This window comes from Pelobates fuscus, chromosome 2 (assembly GCF_036172605.1).
Source record: "Pelobates fuscus isolate aPelFus1 chromosome 2, aPelFus1.pri, whole genome shotgun sequence".
Lineage (NCBI taxonomy): Eukaryota > Metazoa > Chordata > Amphibia > Anura > Pelobatidae > Pelobates > Pelobates fuscus.
Genome location: NC_086318.1, coordinates 443,725,026 through 443,745,759, shown reverse-complemented (window position 1 = coordinate 443,745,759; position 20,734 = coordinate 443,725,026). Strand labels below are relative to the sequence as shown.

Sequence of the window (20,734 nt, the reverse complement as noted above, 5' to 3'; positions counted from 1 at the left end):
CAGACCAAATTCAGTACAGCTGTATCTGTTTAAATGTGACCAGAAATTGCTTTATTAATGTTTGGAAAACAAAGAACAGCAATTGTTGTATTCATAAATAACAGTTCTGGAGCAAAGTTCACTGTCGATACTGTCTGTTTCCTGTAGTTCCTATGGCTGCTCTGTGCTCGGTAAATGGAACATTAGATACTAAGCGGTTGAAATCATGAACGGCAGGTCAATGTTCCTCTCTCCGTTCCCGATGTAGATGTAGCCATGTTGAGAAGTCAGAGGGATGTGATAGAAAGTCATTCCGAGCCAAAGGAGGCTGCGCAGGATCAGGACGCTGCCTCCCTGTTCAAACTGCAGACTCCATGAACCTGTCAATAAAGGAAATTGACTGTTAACACATTATATCCAGAGTATTTACTTCTATAAACTTGGATGGTGTATAATTTTGAGCACCTTTTATTAAGTGTCTCCATTTTAGTGGGCCAAATGTAATTGGACAAATTACTATAAACCTTAAAGGATTACTCCCAAGCACTGTAACAATTACAGCTCACTGTAGTGGTTACAGTGCCAGTAGCACACTAGCATCCACCAAGAGTAATGTGTAAACTTACCTGGGTCCTCCAGGAGCCCACTCTTCATCCAGCTGCTCTAACCTGCAGCTCCGCTGGGTTCTCCTCTCGGGAGCTCGGAGTGTTGCCATGGCAATGCTCCGAATATCGCGTGAGTGAAATCTAGCAGCTACTGAAGCTGCTAGAGTTCACTCACACCACTGGGACCATCAGGGCTTCCCCACCGGACCACCAGGGACTGCAGGTAATGTCCCCCCTCCCAGGCAAAGGTAAGCAGGGAGGGGGGGGGGATATCAAAAGAAATATAAATATATATATGTATATATTTATCTGCCTTCCTACCCACACAGACCCACAATTACTCCCCCAATACACACAAACTGTACCCCTCACACTGCCCTCCCATACACTGTACCCCTTCCACACAAGCTGCCTCACATACACACACTCATATTGCACTCCTCAGACACACTACTGCCCCTATCTCCTACTACAGCCCCTATCCCAGCAGATCCCAGGTAAGTTGGCAAACAGTTCTTAAACAGTTTGACTACTTACTCTTGGAGGGAACTACAGCACTACTGGCAACAAAACCACTACAAAGTGCTGTAGTGGTTATTGTGCCTGGATTGTTTCTTTAAATAATCTGCCAGTGTCCCTCCCAAGGTTCTGGATCTGCACTTGAATGGCAAACAATTCTGCCAAACAGGGGCCCAGTATATACCACTGAGCTGTACATGTATACAACCTAGGAAATTCTTTTAACTTGGGGCGCCTTGGAAAAATATTGAAATATTAAGGGCGCCTTGAACCTAAAGTTTGGGAACCACTGATTATTCGAAAAGTTTCATAACACAAGTTGTCCGCAGAATGAGGACTCGGCACAATAGAGTGGATACATTAATAATTTTAGGATGTAAGAATTGGTGAGAATTTGCTTGAGTGTGAAGGACACAGCAGGGGGTAAATATAGCCTCCACTGCCTTTCTGAGTGATCAGAGTGAGCCAAACAGGTAAATCATCTTCCACCTAAACATTAGCAGCTGTAAGGGCTTAGTGAATAGTTTGGCTTTTTAGAAAGTAGAATGGCCTATTTGTATGCTCTGAGATTCACAGAGACTATAGGGTAGGGCAAACGTGCAATACTTTCCCCTGTACTTTATTTATTTTGCAATCAGAAACATATTTTATTTTCTATGCCACCTGCCAAAGGCTAGCTCTGTGGATTTTAAAGTACTTGGGGGAGAGGATGAGGGTGCGGTGCAGGGAAACCTGGGAACTATGTCTAGTTCGTGGGAACCTTCCCGTCAGACGGGAGTGGTTGGCGATGTTTTAACACTAACGGCTGCGTTGAGTTTACAGGCACTTTGACCAGAACTATTATTCCAAGTTTCATCAACATTTCACCAACTTGATAGCAGAAGATCTTTAAAATAGGAATAGAATTAGGTGTGACGAAATGCCTTTTGTCACCGGATTTTTAGGTGACAAGCTGCCCTTTGCCCCTGGCTGTTGGAGGAGCCTGATTGCCAGCCTCCTGCCTCATGACTATGGCCCTGGGTTGTATGGCCCTTTACAAACATTATTTGGACTATGGATTTATATTGTGCTGCTGCTGGCCCTTTAAGAACTGCATTGTGGCTTATGGACTTGTATTGGACCATGCTGGCCCTTTAAGAACCGTCTGGGGACATATTGAGACTTTGTGTGACAATGCCCCTTTAAGACTGTCCCCAGTGTCCCCAGACTTAGTTAAAATATTTTGTTAAATTGCTATTTGCCACTTGGTTCAGTAAATGGGGCTTACTGAACCAAGTTCCACACAGATGGACCACCCAGAAGTGGAAGTGTGCAGGCAATTTACCTCCCAGGCTGGGAGCCTGCTGTAGGTAAATTGCCGACCACTGGGGGGTCGCCGTTTGACAAACGAACACGTGGTGGCGGCCATCTTTGTTCATTCGAACGAGGTCAGCGGTGTGTGAAGCCAAATTCATGGAACTGAAATCGGTTAAACATTTCACCGAACACCGCTGACCCTTACCTTCTCCTACACTGCATTTTCACCTGCAGAGACTAAGTCCCGTTCGGCAATTCGAACGCACGTTCGAATGGGACTTAGTCATTTTTCTGCATAAAATTGACCGTCCGCACAGCCCAAATCTATGGAACTGTTTTGGGCAGGAAAATGTGCTTGCAGTCGGTCATAAAGGACTTCAACCTAACTTTTTATCCACTGGAGGGATTTGTGTGATTTTTGGTTATGTTTATATTTAAAGTATGCTGATTCTGAATATATATGTTTTGTGTGAATATGATGCATATTTTTAAAGTTACATGTATAAAAAGTGTATTTTCCCTGCCTGTGATAAATTACATTAACCCATTGTGTTCAGTAATTATATCACAGGCAGAGGGGAGGGATTGTATGTTTGGGTGTGTTTTACGGTTTGCCTGTAAAGGATTGGTTGTACCGTGTCCCACCCTGTGGGATGTCCCCTTGCATGGGGACTTGCATAAAAGACAGTGTGTGGTCATTAAAAGTTCAGATCATCTTGGACCTTCATGAAGTTTCGGCTCATGTTTGGGGGATTGGAGAACTACACTCTGGGGATTGCTATAATCACTATACTCCCCAGGGTATAATCACTAAGCTCTGCTAAGAGCGTGTTCCTGTTCCTGTTCCTGCTCTATGGAATTCGGAGAGGTCCACCTACTGGAAGCTGGACCCTGGTCTTGGGTCCAGAGTGGGAGGAGACGGCGAGACCCCAACCAAGCTGCGGCGGTTCGTGGGGTCTGCAGTGGTTATGGTGTCAGGCAGAGTGCTTGGAGTCCTCGGGAAGCACTAGGAGCATCCATCAACGGAAGGTACACGGTCAGGGTGCCAGCGGTTCCGTTACATTAGGGATATCTGATGTCTTGTGAACAGGTTATATACGGTGATTTATAAAGAGCCATTCTGGACGATCTAAAGATGGAGCCGTCAGGAATGTATCATTTGTCTTCATGATGATTGCTTCACTTTTAGAATTTTTCCTGATGGGATAAAAATGTTTCTGTAATCCTGAGACCTCCAGCAGTGAGACTCCTCATCAGCCATTCTGTCTCTTTATAAAAATATATAAATAGGGTGGCGCTGAATACAGTAGATCTAATAAATGCAGCAACCAACAAACAAATCCTGGTAATGAAACTTGGATACAGTAATACAAAAGAAGTGATGGTGCGCAATAATGAATAAAAACCTCACTGTGGGTGTCTTTAAGGATAAAACCTCTATTCAATATATAATCTAGGTGCATACTAGGTGTATTCATAATACCTAGGTTTGTGACACGGATGCTAAATTGCTGACTGTATTATATATTGAATAGAGGTATTATCCTTTAAAGACACCCACAGTGAGGTTTTTTTATTCATTATTGCGCACCATCACTTCTTTTGCATTCTGTCTCTTTATTTCTCTGTCCAATAAAATCTAACTGATCGCAACACTCTCTGTCTATTCAAAGAAACACTAGCTGTACTCTCCTTTATCTCCCCATCTCAAGAGAAACTAGAGAAAGGATGTGGAAATAAAAACAACAACAAAACTACTAGTCCAAAAGATTAAAGTAGTAGCCTATTTGCCTATTTGTCTTGACACAAAATAATTTCGAGGAGAAAGATCAGGACCCATCCCTAGTCCTGGACATTATTCAATATAATTCTGTAAATTTAATCCAAATGGGAAAAGTGAGGCAAAAATACTTGATGTAAAAATTCTTCCATTCAGCCAGAGTTATAACTTTTTGAGTTTAGTAAATAAGCTGCTAAGAAATATCTCCGGGTGCTGGTTAATTGTTTACAAGTTCTTTCTTTTGCATTGTTGACTTTATTGATGGTTCTTTTGCAGAGTTATAATTACCTAAATTAGTTTTCAACTTAAATTCTCGAGCCTCTTTCAGCAATGAGATAATGGTTAAAGTGTCAGGATGGTGGGATTGTGATCAATCAGACGTCACGATTGGCCCAACCTCAGCCATTAACATGTCAAATCCACTGACTTGTGACAAGTTTAGTTACTCACATTTAAACTAATGCGCTGCTTAACGGCCTTAACCCCTTAAGGACACATGACATGTGTGACATGTCGTGATTCCCTTTTATTCCAGAAGTTTGGTCCTTAAGGGGTTAAATGCAATTTTCAGCACCTGTGTTCCATGTAGTCACGGATATAGTAATAAACTGAAACCGCAATTTCTGTACGGTATGAGTTATATGTTCATATGTTTATTTTCTTTGGTTTTCTCTGTTCATATAAACATTTAGCAGTTGCGCCTCTACTTATATGCAAAGTACACCGATCCGATTAGGTGTAAGGATCAGCTGTCCAATGTTTTGGCACCGGGCTTTGAGTGTTACCTTCCAGGTCTGTCCGAGTTGGCAGTTTTATACTGACCCACAGCGGGGATCTCTATGCATAGCCGGATACAAATTTTTGGGGGTCTTGAGAAAGTGCTGCGATAGCACAAAACGCGTCGACCAGCGTCTGTCTATTGGCAGCAACATGATAGGAGCTTTTGTCCATAGTGGCCGTTATTCCTGTCTCAGTTCATTAACCTGTCTATATATACCAGACATGACGCTGGGATTTCCCCCAATATGTCTATATTTGGTGCAGTCTCTCCCTAACTCTGCCGTATCACTCCTCTCTTTGCATATCATGAAAGTCTCACTCAGAACCTGCTCTCCACTAGTACAGTCAACTTTCATATCCAACCATGGCAGCTTTCAGACAGATTTTCACATCGTAAAACAGACTCTCCTTAGATGAGGACAGTATGTCCTTTATTCCCATTAAACGCGTACTCTGAGAAATCATTTCCAGAGCAGCGTTTACAGAGTATTATCAGATGGCCTCCTTATTCAATCGCTGTGAAGATTGTTTTAGAAAACAGCAGAAAGCAGTTCATTTTAAAGTTGTAAAATAGATAAAATATCTCAAATAGCTAGTTCTAGCCGTTTCAATAGCCAGGCCAACACATCACTCCAGGACAAACAACAAACTAGTTATTTATTTTAATTGTATATAACTTTAAGATTGTAATCATTATGGGTTAAATAGTGCTTCTTACGCTCCAGTTTGATGCTAAAACATACTGATTGCTACTCACTGAGATGGTTGAGAATGGCTTTCATTCAATTCTTGCCTCACTCCCTACTCTGGGATGGGGGAAGCTAACAGTTTTACCCTCATAAATCGGGAACTCTGGGGATTAACCAGGACATTCCATCTTCTCTAGAAAAAAATAACCAAAATTGAAAAAAATGACAGATCAGTGGATACTGTTCAATGTTTCTCATTCTGCTCTTGACTTGAACACCATGCGATATCACCTTGACCCCTCTACATCTCACACAGCCTCTCTCCTAGGTGTGCATAGTCAAACTCAGACCCAGCTAGTCCACTCCTCTCTCTCCTTCATAGTGCAGTAAGTCAAACGCAGGCACAGCTGTCTCACTAATTTCCCTGCATAGTGCAGTAAGTCAAACGCAGGCACAGCTATCTCACTAATTTCCCTGCATAGTGTAGTAAGTCACACTCGGTTGCTATCTCACTAATTTCCCTGCATAGTGTGGTAAGTCACACTCAGGCACAGCTATCTCACTAATTTCCCTGCATAGTGCAGTAAGTCAACCGCAGGCACAGCTATCTCACTAATTTCCCTGCATAGTGTAGTAAGTCACACTCTGTTGCTATCTTACTAATTTCCCTGCATAGTGTAGTAAGTCACACTCGGTTGCTATCTCACTAATTTCCCTGCATAGTGCAATAAGTCACACTCAGGCACAGCTATCTCACAAATTTCCCTGCATAGTGTAGTAAGTCACACTCTGTTGCTATCTTACTAATTTCCCTGCATAGTGTAGTAAGTCACACTCGGTTGCTATCTCACTAATTTCCCTGCATAGTGTAGTAAGTCAAACGCAGGCACAGCTATCTCACTAATTTCCCTGCATAGTGTAGTAAGTCACACTCGGTTGCTATCTTACTAATTTCTCTGCATAGTGTAGTGAGTTGTACTCAGTTGCTATCTCACTCATTTCCTCTGCCTATTGCCGTGAGATTTCTTTATTCTCCTGCTCATATACTTAGTGTTTTCAGACGCCCATGCAGTTGCAAACCATTGGGTAGAAGGAATAAGGCCAGAGCTGCTCTGAATAAATAGAACCCGTTATGAAAGTACTCTTCATTGACATATCCGTAGGATGGTTCTTCATGTTGTTTACCTTTGTCTCTAGCAATAGATGTGACAAGGATAGAAGCGTATGATTGTACGATATGGATAACGACCCTTAGGATGGTCAACGTTTAGGCAATGTACGGGACATCTCACACTTCTCACCTTTGGGGATATCGTGTTCCAGCGAGTCTAAGAAATCTAAGGATGGGTTCAGATCTGCCTTCTCCAGAAGAGATCTCTTCTTCGGATTCGGGGTTGGTGTGAAGTGGAAAAAAGAGCTGAGCTTTTTGGCTTCGCTCACTGTAAGGCCTAGTGGGGGAATTAGAAGTAAACACCAGGTTATTTTTAAATTTGCACAAAGCAAAGAAATAGGGATGCAAAGCAAAGAAATAGGGATGGTACTGAACATCAGTGGGCAAATATTGTCAATGTCTATAGTAGAGAAAAGCATTAAAAGGAGCAGGATAGAGGCATAGATTAATATTCTCAAATTCTTTCATAGATAGTAACAAATGATGTAATGATCTGCAAGCCAGTAAGACTGGAGCTAGGTGGTGATGATCTGCAAGCCAATAACACTGGAGCTTGGTGGTGATGCTCTGCAAGCCAATGTGATTTAAGCTAAGTGGTGATGCTCTGCAAACCAGTGAGATTAGAGCTAAGTGGTGATGCTCTACAAACCAGTGAGATTAGAGCTAAGTGGTGATGCTCTGCAAACCAGTGAGATTAGAGCTAGGTGGTGATGCTCTGCAAGCCAGTGAGATTGGAGCTAGGTGGTGATGCTCTGCAAGCCAGTGAGATTGGAGCTAGGTGGTGATGCTCTGCAAGCCAGTGAGATTGGAGCTAGGTGGTGATGCTCTACAAGCCAGTGAGACACACACACACACTCTAAAGGACCAATATTTTGAATAGGAAAAAGAAATATACCAATAATATGTAAGGCTATGTCTTGCCACCCCGGGTGATTGAGTAATATATAAACACATAATAAATATTGTGCGTGCTTATATATTACTCAATCATCAACTGTCAGCTGATCTCTATTGCAAACTTTCATCCATCCATACCTTCTACTGTCCCTCTCTGGCTATCTCCTCATAAAATGCTACCCTCACCTCTGCCCTAGACGCTGCGGCCCCACTCCAAGCATGCTCCTCAAGGAGGGCGTGCATCCAACCGAGGCACACTAAGTCAACCGGCTTCCTGCAGAGATGCTCCCGTTCAGCTAAACACTGCTTTGTCAGACTTTCTACACTATAAATTTGTCTTGGGCTCATACAGCCCTCACCCTTGCTAAACAATCTAGCTTTTCTTTTCTCATTAGTTCATGCACCCACAATTCTAGGCATCTCTTTAATACTTTTAACACTCTTCTTCGCCCTGCTGTGGGCACCCCACAAACTAATCTTTAAGCTGATAGCTTTGCATGTTACATTACTGACAAGATTAAACAGTTAATGAATTAATTCCCCCCCCCCCCCCCCCCCTTCTCACCTATCTGTCTCAACCTCACTTGAACCATATCACCCCTACCCTCCAACTACTGAACAGGAGGTGGCTGCGGTTCTCCTTTCGTCCCACCACCTGTCCGCTTGATCCAGTACCTTCCCACCTCATCAGAGCTCTCACCCCTTGTCTTGTAATATCCTTAACACACATCCTAAACTGCTCTTTCATCTGGCGTTGTCCTTGCTCCCCTTAACCCCTTAAGGACCAAACTTCTGGAATACAAGGGAATCATGACTTGTCACACATGTCATGTGTCCTTAATGGGCTAAAAAAGCCGTTCCAAGATCCGTCTTCCACTTCCAACTATGGTCCCATATCCCTGCTTCATTTTTCCTCAAAGCTTCTAGAAAGACTTGTCTTTACTCGTATGACTCAATTCCACACAGTGTGTGTGCGTGATGCAGAGCCTTGGTGGGGGGTGGGCATTTTTATAATTTTTTTGTCCATAACATTATTATATTAAACATTTTTTATATATATATATATATATATATATATTTTTTTTTATATATATATTAGATTTTATTTTTATATTATTTTTATTTTATTATTTAAATTTGTATTTATATTTTTTTGTCCCCCCTTCCTGCTTGTTAGCTGGCCAGGGAGGGGGGCTCTCATTCCCTGGTGGTCCAGTGGCATTGGCAGTTCAGTGGAGGGGGGCTGGCAGCGAGCTGTAACTTACCTTCACAGCAGCTCCTGTCAACTCCCTTCTCTCACCTCCGGTCAGCTCCCTCTGCAAGTCTCGCGAGAGCCGCAAGGTCAGTGCTGCGGGGTCGCGAGACTTGCAGAGGGAGCTGACCTTACCGGAGGTGAGAGAAGGGAGCTGACAGGAGCTGCAGGAAAGGTAAGTTACAGCTCGCTGCCAGCCCCCAACAGGCCCTTGTCTGTATTATGGTAATGTAAGTTGCCATAATACAGACACTCACTCGAGTATAAGACGAATGGGTTTTTTTCAGCACAAAAAAATGTGCTGAAAAACTCGTCTTATACTCGAGTATATACGGTATTTCAATTGCAAAAGCCAGATGATGCAAAACGTTTTGAACATTTTGAGACACAAGCTTACAGGTAGGTCAATTAATCCTAGGTTAGGCAGGGTGGACTGGAGAGCTATTACCACCAGAGCCCAGGATACAGTGAAATAAAAAAGTGCCCACCCAGAGTTACTCAGAGAGGGAAACCTCATGCCAAAACAAACTGATTTCTCACCTCTGAAGCAATAATTGATCTGGACCTGTCCAAGAGGGTTCTTAACGAAAGCTCCACGTGGCACCACAGCCGCCTCCTTGTCTATCAATGCAATTGTAGCAACCAGACGGGACTCTTCCTTTATGTGGGTCTAAAGAAAGACACAGATGCACACACAAATACTGAGAAACATTCACCCTATTTATATCCACATCATGCCTGCCCACTACTAAAGCAAAGTAATTATATACTTCTCAGGACACTTATAGTGGGGCCCCTGCATGGATAGATGCGCGTATATAGAGAGGCAGGAGGTCGATGATGATAGAATCCTCATCTTCATTAACTGGGAACTAAAACTAGCGTAGGATACAGGGAGAAACGGGGTTTACGGATGGGAGAGTGAGAAGACATTATTAATAATTATTTTAGAGATCGCAGCAGAATTAACAGTGAGCTCAGTGTGGGAGGGAAGCAGTTAATTAAAAAAAGATACTTGGGACTGTGAGAATAGATGGTCATTAGGAAGTGGAGGAGGTACACAAGACAAAGGACACAGGTGATCTATGAGAGTGTAGGATGACATCACAGTGCGGCATATCAGAGGTCATGTCAGCCATGGCCGAGCACACATAGAGGCAGCGGGTTATAGAGCCATGCGAGAAGGAAGTAATACGGAGATTGTGGAGCTATCAGTGGAGGATGCAAAGAACCCAAACTGTAATGTGTTCTAGAAAGAGATAACAATAACCAAGGAGACAGATTATTACAATATATACAGAAATGTGTATGAATAGGAAGTCAAAACAGGAAAAAAGATAGGAAAGAGAACATGGCGCCTCTGTCGATTCTTACACTAGCTTCCAGTAATCTATAGGAGTTAATTCGAAATACTAACCCTTAGCTCTTACATTTCTTCACTTATTTGTAAGTACGCCCCTTCTCGCTGCTCTGCCGGTGACCTTCTCCTGTCTGCTGCTCGCACCCTTACTGCTAGCTCAAGCTTACCCCATCAGACTCTCCCCTAGTCTTCAATCAATTAAATAGTCCCTTTAAACGCATATGTTCAGAAATGCTCATGGCCTCCCAGAGTAACTTCTATGTCACATATTTGTCTCTTGCTCTCTCCTATAGAGCCACACTACACTCTTACCTCCAGCTCTGCTACTTTTCCACCTTATTTTGTTGCTATCCCCTTGCTGCCATTCCTATCGTGTTTTAATACCCCACCTCCTCTAGACTGTAAGCTCGTTTGAGCAGGACCCTCATCTACCTTGTCTCATTTATTGTTAAAATTTCCCTCCTTTCATAATATTGCAAAGTGCTACCAATAATAATAATAATAAAAATAAAAAAGGGGGAGCATCACCATCTTAAGAATACATTGCACATATATAAATATACTATCTACACATTTCACAAAGCCCCCATTGTTTTACCATAAGTTTAGGGTAAAATCTGAAATTTCCTATGATCAAATAGGCCTGTAATAACATTATTGCTGAATAATTATATGTCTGAGTGGTTATTGGAGTAAAAGTTGCTGTTCTTGAGTCCAGATGATGCAATATAAAGTAAATAACTCCTGTTACTTACCGTTACTTCCTCGCTGTACTCTGCATTGCCTTCCCCCACCTTTCTCTGAGTGACATGTTCATACTCGTGGGATGGATCTCCTATAAATCTGCCACGCACCACCTGGGTCTGTGCAATGAGGTCCTCAGTGGCTGGAGGTAGGAGGCACCAGTCCATGCAATTCAAACTGTAAGATAAGGCACAAAGACAAATGTTCTTATTTTACAGATGTGACAGACCACCCGGTCACCCAGGCGCCACGAAAGACATATCCACTGGAGTCAAAATAATATTTACCATCAAAATTACAAATGACAATAAGTTTCACAGACAGTCCTTTGTCAGTACACAAAAATAGGTACCATCACACATATTTTCCTTGTAAATAGGTAAAACGCCTTTGAAAAGATCCAAACGAGCTTCAAGTACATTCAAACCAGCCTCAAAAGGCTGTAAAATATTAACAAATAGTTTAAGAATCACTCGGGAATGCATTCCCTAATGATTCACAATCTGCTTCCTGAATTAAAGTGTGACAAACGCTCCTTCCCACGTACGTATGCCATGGACACCGTTTGGGAGTTATTATATATGTAGCCGGATAGAGGACCTAACTACACTGCATGGATATGAGCGCGATTTGGAGAACTTGGGCGCTCAGGTCAGGGCTGTTTAGTAATGTATTGTTTGTGGGGTCCCCTTATTTGCAAATCATGTTTGGGCTTGATTGGAAGATTGTGCTTGCCCATTCTAGATGTGATAAAGATGAGGCTTGAGTATTAATCTGTGGGTAGGTATTAATGTCTCTTCTGCATATGATATTGGAACACAAGGCTTGTTCATATCAAAGGACTCCTTATCTAAGAGGGAATCAAGACATATGGCAAATGAGAGAGTTAGTTTATACTGAAGCCAGACTTCCAGGCCACTTATGCGGTCCCAGCTTCAAAGAGGAATTTAGGTCGTAAGCTCTGACCTCCTATACACAATCAAATTAACTCCTTTTGCAATTGACAATATCACCTCTACCAGGCAGAAAGTTCATATATGCACAACACAAATTACATTAAATGGCAATATACTATAGTGTAACAATGAATTGTGTACCCTTGCCGTGACACCTCCCCCAGATGAGAGACGCAGTACCTTGCATATCGGCACTTGTTCTTCTTTTGCTGTCCCACTCACTGCGCTCATTTAGTAGCTTTGAGGGAAAGAAACCAATGAAGGGATCTGAGTGATATTTCGGCAAAGTGTGCGCTCAGATCCAAGCCATTCGGTGATATTACTTTCGTGGGGTTCTGAAGTAATTAAAATGTACTTTTGGGGTGTTTTAAATTGTATGCTTTTCTGTACCTGGGAGATAATAGAGTTTGTACAGTTCCTGACTTGGTCAAGCCACATCGACTGGGGCAGAAGTGCTGAGGTTCTCCCCTGTTCCAGCTAGGAAGCAGTCCTTGGCAGAGGTACCCAGCCGGGGTACAGGGAGCTCCGCTACATAAAGTATAGGCACCAAAACAACTTTAGTTTAATGAAGCTAGGACTAGTGCTGCTTGGATGGAATAAAAGTGATTTAACTCCTACATGGCTGAGAATTGAGCAGTGAGACTGCAGGGGCATGATCTATACACCAAAACTGCTTCATTAAGATAAAGTTGATTTGGTGACGATAGTATCCCTTTTTATAGAGGGAATATGAAAGGATCTGGAGGGAATATGTACCCCATATTGAATCTCCACTCATTATAGAGCATCCCTGCCTTTTGCCAAAGGATCGAAGAAGTGCAAAAACAATCTTGCCACCTGGTTGTTCCAAGACATCAGAGGGAAATAATCTTCCTCAGACTCCTGCTTTTTGTTTCCCCTTGGTGATTGAAATTGGACACCACCAAAGTGTTGGCTACTATCAATTTAACCCAAAGATGTTTCAGGTATGGGAAGTGGAGAAGGGCCTGAAAAAACTGATTGAAGCTTCGTAACATTAAAGAACTGGTGAATTAATCTGTGGCTCCAGAGATCTTGGATATGGTGTGAACCCTGATGCGCTCCCCAACCAGTCTGACAGGCATCCGTTGTCGACGTTAAAGGAACACTATAAGGTCAGGAACAAAAAAGTATTCCTGACCCTTTAGTGTCAAAAACACCATCTAGCCCCCCTTGCCCTTCTAAATATAATGAAGTCTTACTTGTTTTTAAGGCTGCTGTTGCTGGCTCTGCCCCTGATCTGCCTGGCTGACATCAGCAGAAATGATTCTCTCAGCCAATCACAATGCTTTCTCATAGGAAAGCATAGGATTGGCTAAGGTCGTCAAATAGGCAGATCAGGGGCAGAGCCAGCACAAACCAAACACAGCCCTCAGCATCTCCTCATAGAGATGCATTGAATCAATGCATCTGTACGAGGAAAGTTCAGTGTCTCCATACAGAGGGTGTAGATACTGAATGGCAGTGCCCCAGGAAGCACCTCTAGTAGCCATCTGATGAGTGGCCAGTGGAGGTATTCCTAGGCTGTAATGTAAGAACTGCCTCTTCTATGAATAACACATGGTTTACTGCAAAAAGCCTGAAGGGAATGATTCTACTCACAAGAACAAATAGAATAAGCTGTAGTTGTTCTGGTGACTATAGTGTCCCTTTAACCATGGAATCTGGCTTTGGTGAGGCGCCTTGTCCTGAGGCTTCCATGGGGAGAGTGTCTGAACTCCCCCTAGGCTAGGGGTACCATAGAAACAAGTAAGCCGAAAAAAAAAAAAAAAAAAGGAAGAGGTGCAAAATATCCGGCATCCAAATGAAGAGGACAGGGAAAAAAAGACTGAGGGGTAGGGGATGGAGTCTCTTTTTATAATTTAATCAGGAGGTCCAATTTTGAAGTGAGAGAAGCTATACCCATCTGTATTGCTGCCATGGAAAGATATTGGAACTTAGTAGGTATTATATAATTACTGGCTATGTAACATTATTATTATATAATTACCTGTAGAAGGTAGTTCCTCTCCTTGCCCCTGGTGCTATGTCATATTATATTATTATTAAAATTACCTTTAGAAGGTCCTCCTAGCCATGTCATATTATATTACTATAATTACCTGTAGAAGCTCCTCCTGGCCTGCAGTTCCTCTCCTGGTTCGCTATGTATTATTATATATTATGATTATAACCTGTAGAAGCTCCTCCTGGCCTGCAGTTCCTCTCCTGGTTCGCTATGTATTATTATATATTATGATTATAACCTGTAGAAGCTCCTCCTGGCCTGCAGTTCCTCTCCTGGTTCGCTATGTATTATTATATATTATGATTATAACCTGTAGAAGCTCCTCCTGGCCTGCAGTTCCTCTCCTGGTTCGCTATGTATTATTATATATTATGATTATAACCTGTAGAAGGTTTTCCTGGCCTGCAGTTCCTCTCCTGGCTTCTGTGCTATGTCTTATTATATTTCTCACCGTGACATCCAGACATGGTCGCTCCAGAAGCGCCCAACAGGGGATTTGAACTGTGGTCCTCATATGTCCTGTTCCGGCTTTCTTGCCTCTGAGACACTTCAGAACTTGTTTATTCTAGAATTGTCTGCAGCACTAGGGGGCCGGACTTCACCAGTGGATCCTACCTGTCTATCAGATTGATCATTACTCCAGGTATTAAACACTGCCTCTCCCTGAGGGCAGTGTCAGTTCATTGTATCCTGTTTCCTAAGACTGACTTGGCTTGTGACCCTTTCTTCTTGGATTATCCGTTATTGCCTGTTCGCTGCATGCCCTGACTTTTGGAACCGTGTCTGACTACTCTTCTGGATTTGCCCTTGTCTGTACCGTGTATTGGAAACACCTTTCATGCAAAGCCCCCGTGCACAGATTCATATTTCTGGTGGTTTCTAACCTTATCACCTTGGACTGTGTATATCTGCAAGGGTGAGCACAAATCTCTGCCTACCGGACTCCCAACTAAGGAAAGCCGTGACAATATTATTATTATATATTATGATTATTACCTGTACAAAGTCCTCCTGGCTCGCAGTTCCTCTCCTGGCTCGGTGCCCTGGGCTATGTCATTTTTTTTTTTTTTTTATTATTATTATTATTACTACTACCTGTAGAAGGTCCTCCTAACTCCATGCCCTGGGCTATGTCATATTATATTATATTATAATATTTAATATTATATATTATGATTATTATTACCTGTAGAAGGTCCTCTGGGCTCGCAGTTCCTCTCCTGGCTCCGTGCCCTGGGCCATGTCATATTATATTATTATTATATATGATGATTATTATTACCTGTAGAAGGTCCTCCTTGCTCGCAGTTGCTCTCCGGGCTCCGGGCCCTGGGCTATGTTATTATTATTATTATTATATATGATGATTATTATTACCTGTAGAAGGTCCTCCTTGCTCGCAGTTGCTCTCCGGGCCCTGGGCTATGTTATTATTATTATTATTATTATTATTATATATGATGATTATTATTACCTGTAGAAGGTCCTCCTGGCTCGCAGTTCCTCTCCGGGCTCCGTATTATTATTATTATTATATATGATGATTACCTGTAGAAGGTCCTCCTTGCTCGCAGTTCCTCTCCGGGCTCCGTGCCCTGGGCTATGTATTATTATTATTATATGTGATTATTATTTGTAGAAGGTCCTCCTTGCTCGCAGTTCCTCTCCGGGCTCCGGGCCCTGGGCTATGTCATATTATTATTATTATATTATTATTATTATTATTATATATGATGATTACCTGTAGAAGGTCCTCCTTGCTCGCAGTTCCTCTCCGGGCTCCGGGCCCTGGGCTATGTCTTATTATTATTATTATTATATTATATTATTATTATTATATATGATGATTACCTGTAGAAGGTCCTCCTTGCTCGCAGTTCCTCTCCGGGCTCCGTGCCCTGGGCTATGTCATATTATTAATTATTATTATTATTATTTTATTATTATTATTATATATGATGATTACCTGTAGAAGGTCCTCCTTGCTCGCAGTTCCTTTCCGGGCTCCGGGCCCTGGGCTATGTCATATTATTAATTATTATTATTATTATTATATTATTATTATTATTATATATGATGATTACCTGTAGAAGGTCCTCCTTGCTCGCAGTTCCTCTCCGGGCTCCGTGCCCTGGGCTATGTAATAGTCTCCCCGGACCCCCTGGATCTTGCCCCACAGGTAGACCCGGGCTAGCTGCATGTCTCTCCGCAGGAGGAGGAGGGAGGTGTGCAGGGCCGCACTCTGCTCGGGGCTCAGACCCTGCCCGGAGCCGGACACCAGATCCAGGGAAACCGGCAGCTTGTCCGCCTCCATTGCAGCGATACCGGGCTGGTACCGAGATAACCGGACCGGGACTGAGATTACCGGGCTGGTACCGAGATAACCGGACCGGGACTGAGATTACCGGGCTGGTACCGAGATAACCGGACCGGGACTGAGATTACCGGGCTGGTACCGAGATAACCGGACCGGGACTGAGATTACCGGGCTGGTACCGAGATAACCGGATACCCCGCGGTGTGAGCGGATTCCCTGCTGACAGCAAACTTCCTGAGCCGAACACCGAGTGCCTAGCAACGCGTCACAGCCGGCTCCATGGCAACCACCACTACGGCGGCCGAATGGAACCAAGTGCTTTTTGTCTCCATTGCAACAAGACCTACGGCAGCCGGGCAGGGCCAAGAATTCTGTGTCTCCTTGGCGACAGAAAAACAAGGGGCGGGGCCCACGCTGTCTGACAGAGAGTTACACACAGCATTCAGCAATGGGCGGGGCTATCTCTAGTGTGTAACACTCTGACCAAATCTGTTACCCCAACATTATAACCCTACCCTGCCCAGCACCCCAACATTATAACCCTACCCTGCCCAGCACCCCAACATTATAACCCTACCCTGCCCAGCACCCCAACATTATAACCCTACCCTGCCCAACATTATAACCCTACCCTGCCCAGCACCCCAACATTATAACCCTACCCTGCCCAGTACCCCAACATTATAACCCTAACCTGCCCAGCACCCCAACATTATAACCCTACCCTGCCCAGCACCCCAACATTATAACCCTACCCTGCCCAGCACCCCAACATTATAACCCTACCCTGCCCAGTACCCCAACATTATAACCCTAACCTGCCCAGCACCCCAACATTATAACCCTACCCTGCCCAGCACCCCAACATTATAACCCTACCCTGCCCAGCACCCCAACATTATAACCCTAACCTCCCCAGTACCCCAACATTATAACCCTATCCTCACCAGTACCCCAACATTATAACCCTAACCTGCCCAGTACCCCAACATTATAACCCTAACCTCCCCAGTACCCCAACATTATAACCCTAACCTCCCCAGTACCCCAACATTATAACCCTACCCTCCCCAGTACCCCAACAATAACCCTAACCTCCCCAGTACCCCAACAATATAACCCTATCCTCCCCAGTACCCCAACGTTGTACCCCAACATTAACCCTAACCTCCCCAGTACCCCAACATTATAACCCTATCCTCCCCAGTACCCCAACATTATAACCCTATCCTCCCCAGTACCCCAACATTATAACCCTATCCTCCCCAGTACCCCAACATTATAACCCTAACCTCCCCAGTACCCCAACATTATAACCCTAACCTCCCCAGTACCCCAACATTATAACCCCATCCTCCCCAGTACCCCAACATTATAACCCCATCCTCCCCAGTACCCCAACATTATAACCCCATCCTCCTCAGTACCCCAACATTATAACCCTAACCTCCCCAGTACCCCAACATTAATCCTAACCTCCCCAGTACCCCAACATTATAACCCTATTGTGGCGAAACCAACCTCGCCACTGTGCACTGGAGAAGCCTGGTTACTCGCCTGCTCCCTTTAGACTATGGCCCCTGTTCTTTTTCCCTGCAGAAAGGCTGGTTTGTGCCTTTCTGCGGACTGTTAAAGCCATGCTACCCCAGATAGCTATGCCATGGAGCCCAGCCGTATACTGAAAGACTGTATGAAAGACTTTGGCTCCATGGCGATTGAACTGTATGTATGTGATCTGAGCGCCATCCGGTAATAACGTGCGCTCAGATCTAAGCTATCTGGGGATAGGTAGAATGTCTGTATTTTATGTTTAAATGTAACCTTGTGTATTTTATTGTATTTTACTGTCTTTTTACTGCCATGTGCTTAATGGAGTTTTGCCTCTGTCCTTGGAGATAATTGGATTACTTCTCAATTATCTCCAGGATAGAAGACTCTGTGGAACTGGTTTTGGGCAAAAAAGCCATGCTTCATTTGGTCACAAAGGACTACGATCTATCTTTTGAACCAATGGACCAATTTGGATGATTTTGACATATGTTTGTATTTGGAGTATGCTGATTCGGAAAATGTAAGTTATGTGAATGTGATGCATACTTTCAAAGTTATGAATATTGTGTAAAAACTGTATTCCTCTGCCTGTGATAATGAGATTACCCATTGTGTTCAGTAATCATATCACAGGCAGAGGGGAGGATTTTGTGTGGGAGTTTCTGTGTGTATTGTACGGATTGATTGGTTGTTCTGTATGTTTGTGGATTGGGAATAAGAGACTGTATGTGCCAGTACAGGCAGTTCCTGCTTAACCCTCAAAGTGAAGTGTCGTCTCATTCTTGGGGGGGATTTGATTGTATGCCGATTGCCAGGAGTGTAAGCTGTTCATAGGGCTTTTCCTGTTCAGCTGCTTCCAGTGTTCGTGTGTCTCTTGTTCGGAAGTTGGTGAATTCGGGAAGTTTGCAGTTCGGGAGATTGGTGATTGCAGTAGTTGCTTGTCTATCTGGAAGGGGATTATCGCCTAAACGGTTTACTATCCTCTTGTGAGCAAAACGGTCCGTTACACCTATCCTCCCCAGTTCCCCAACATTATAACCCCATCCTCCCCAGTTCCCCAACATTAACCCTATCCTCCCCAGTACCCCAACATTAACCCTATCCTCCCCAGTACCCCAACATTATAACCCCATCCTGCCCAGTACCCCAACATTATAACCCTATCCTCCCCAGTACCCCAACATTATAACCCCATCCTGCCCAGTACCCCAACATTATAACCCTATCCTCCCCAGTACCCCAACATTATAACCTTATCCTCCCCAGTACCCCAACATTATAACCCTATCCTCCCCAGTACCCCAACATTATAACCTTATCCTCCCCAGTACGCCAACATTATAACCCTATCCTCCCCAGTACGCCAACATTATAACCCTATCCTCCCCAGTACCCCAACATTATAACCCCTTCCTGCCCAGCACCCCAACATTATAACCCCTTCCTGCCCAGTACCCCAACATTATCACCCTATCCTCCCCAGTACCCCAACATTATAATCCTAACCTCGCCAGTACCCCAACATTATAACCCTAACCTCGCCAGTACGCCAACATTATAACCCCATCCTGCCCAGTACCCCAACATTATAACCCCATCCTGCCCAGTACCCCAACATTATAACCCCATCCTGCCCAGTACCCCAACATTATAACCCCATCCTCCCCAGTACCCCAACATTATAACCCCATCCTGCCCAGTACCCCAACATTATAACCCCATCCTGCCCAGTACCCCAACATTATAACCCTTTCCTTCCCAGTACCCCAACATTATAACCCTTTCCTGCCCAGTACCCCAACATTATAACCCTATCCTCCCCAGAACCCCAACATTACAACCCTATCCTCCCCAGTACCCCAACATTATAACTCTATCCTGCCCAGTACCCCAACAATATAACCCTATCCTGCCCAGTACCCCAACAATATAACCCTATCCTGCCCAGTACCCCAACATTATAACCCTATCCTGCCCAGTACCCCCTCCATTATAACCCTATCCTGCCCAGTACCCCCTCCATTATAACCCTATCCCCCAGTACCCCCTTCATTATAACCCTATCCTGCCCAGTACCCCCTACATTAACCCTATAATACTTGTAATAGTGCCTCTATTAACCCTATCCTGCCCAGTATGCCTCTATTAACCCTATCCTGTCCATTACTGCTCCATTAATCCTATCCTGCCCTGGGCTTACATTAACCTAATTCTTCCCGTACCTCTTCCATCAACCATATCCTGCCTAGTGCCCCTCTATTAAAGGGACACCTTTAATAGAGGGGCACCAAAACAACTTTAGCTTAATGAAGCAGTTTTGGTGTATAGAGCATGCCCCTGCAGTCTCACTGCTCAATTCTCTGCTATTTAGGAGTTAAATCACTTTTGTTTCTGTTTTTGCAGCCCTAGCCACACCTTCCCTGGCTGCGACTCATCCAGCCTGCATGAGAACAATATGGTTTTACTTTCATTCATATTTTACTATCTTTAAAAGTACTTATCTAATGCTCTGAAAATTGAACTTTAATCACACACAGGAGGCTCCTGCTGGCACTAGCAAGCTATTAACAGAGCAGGAAATAAGAATATTAAATAAAGGACGTGTAAACATTAGATCTATCTTTACAGGAAGTGTTAGAGAGGCTGTGCAAGTCACATGCAGGGAGGTGTGAGTAGGGTTCATAAACAAAGGGATTTAACTCCTAAATGGCAGAGAATTGAGCAGTGAGACTACAGGGGCATGATCTCTATACACCAAAAGCACTTCACTAAGCTAAGGTTGTTTTGGTGACTTTAGTGTTCATTTAACTAT

At 43.7% G+C, this 20,734-nt stretch overlaps 1 protein-coding gene across 1 annotated transcript; it reads right to left on the bottom strand.

Moving 5' to 3' along the window:
* Positions 1-28: 28 nt before the first annotated feature.
* On the bottom strand, positions 29-16,437 carry RSPH9 (radial spoke head component 9). Its single transcript, XM_063444133.1, has 5 exons — positions 16,139-16,437; positions 11,084-11,249; positions 9,509-9,638; positions 6,950-7,096; positions 29-359 (listed from the first exon to the last, which is right to left on the bottom strand). The coding sequence occupies exons 1-5, from the start codon at positions 16,366-16,368 to the stop codon at positions 190-192; spliced, it is 843 nt and encodes a 280-aa protein (XP_063300203.1). The 5' UTR covers positions 16,369-16,437; the 3' UTR covers positions 29-189.
* Positions 16,438-20,734: the final 4,297 nt, after the last annotated feature.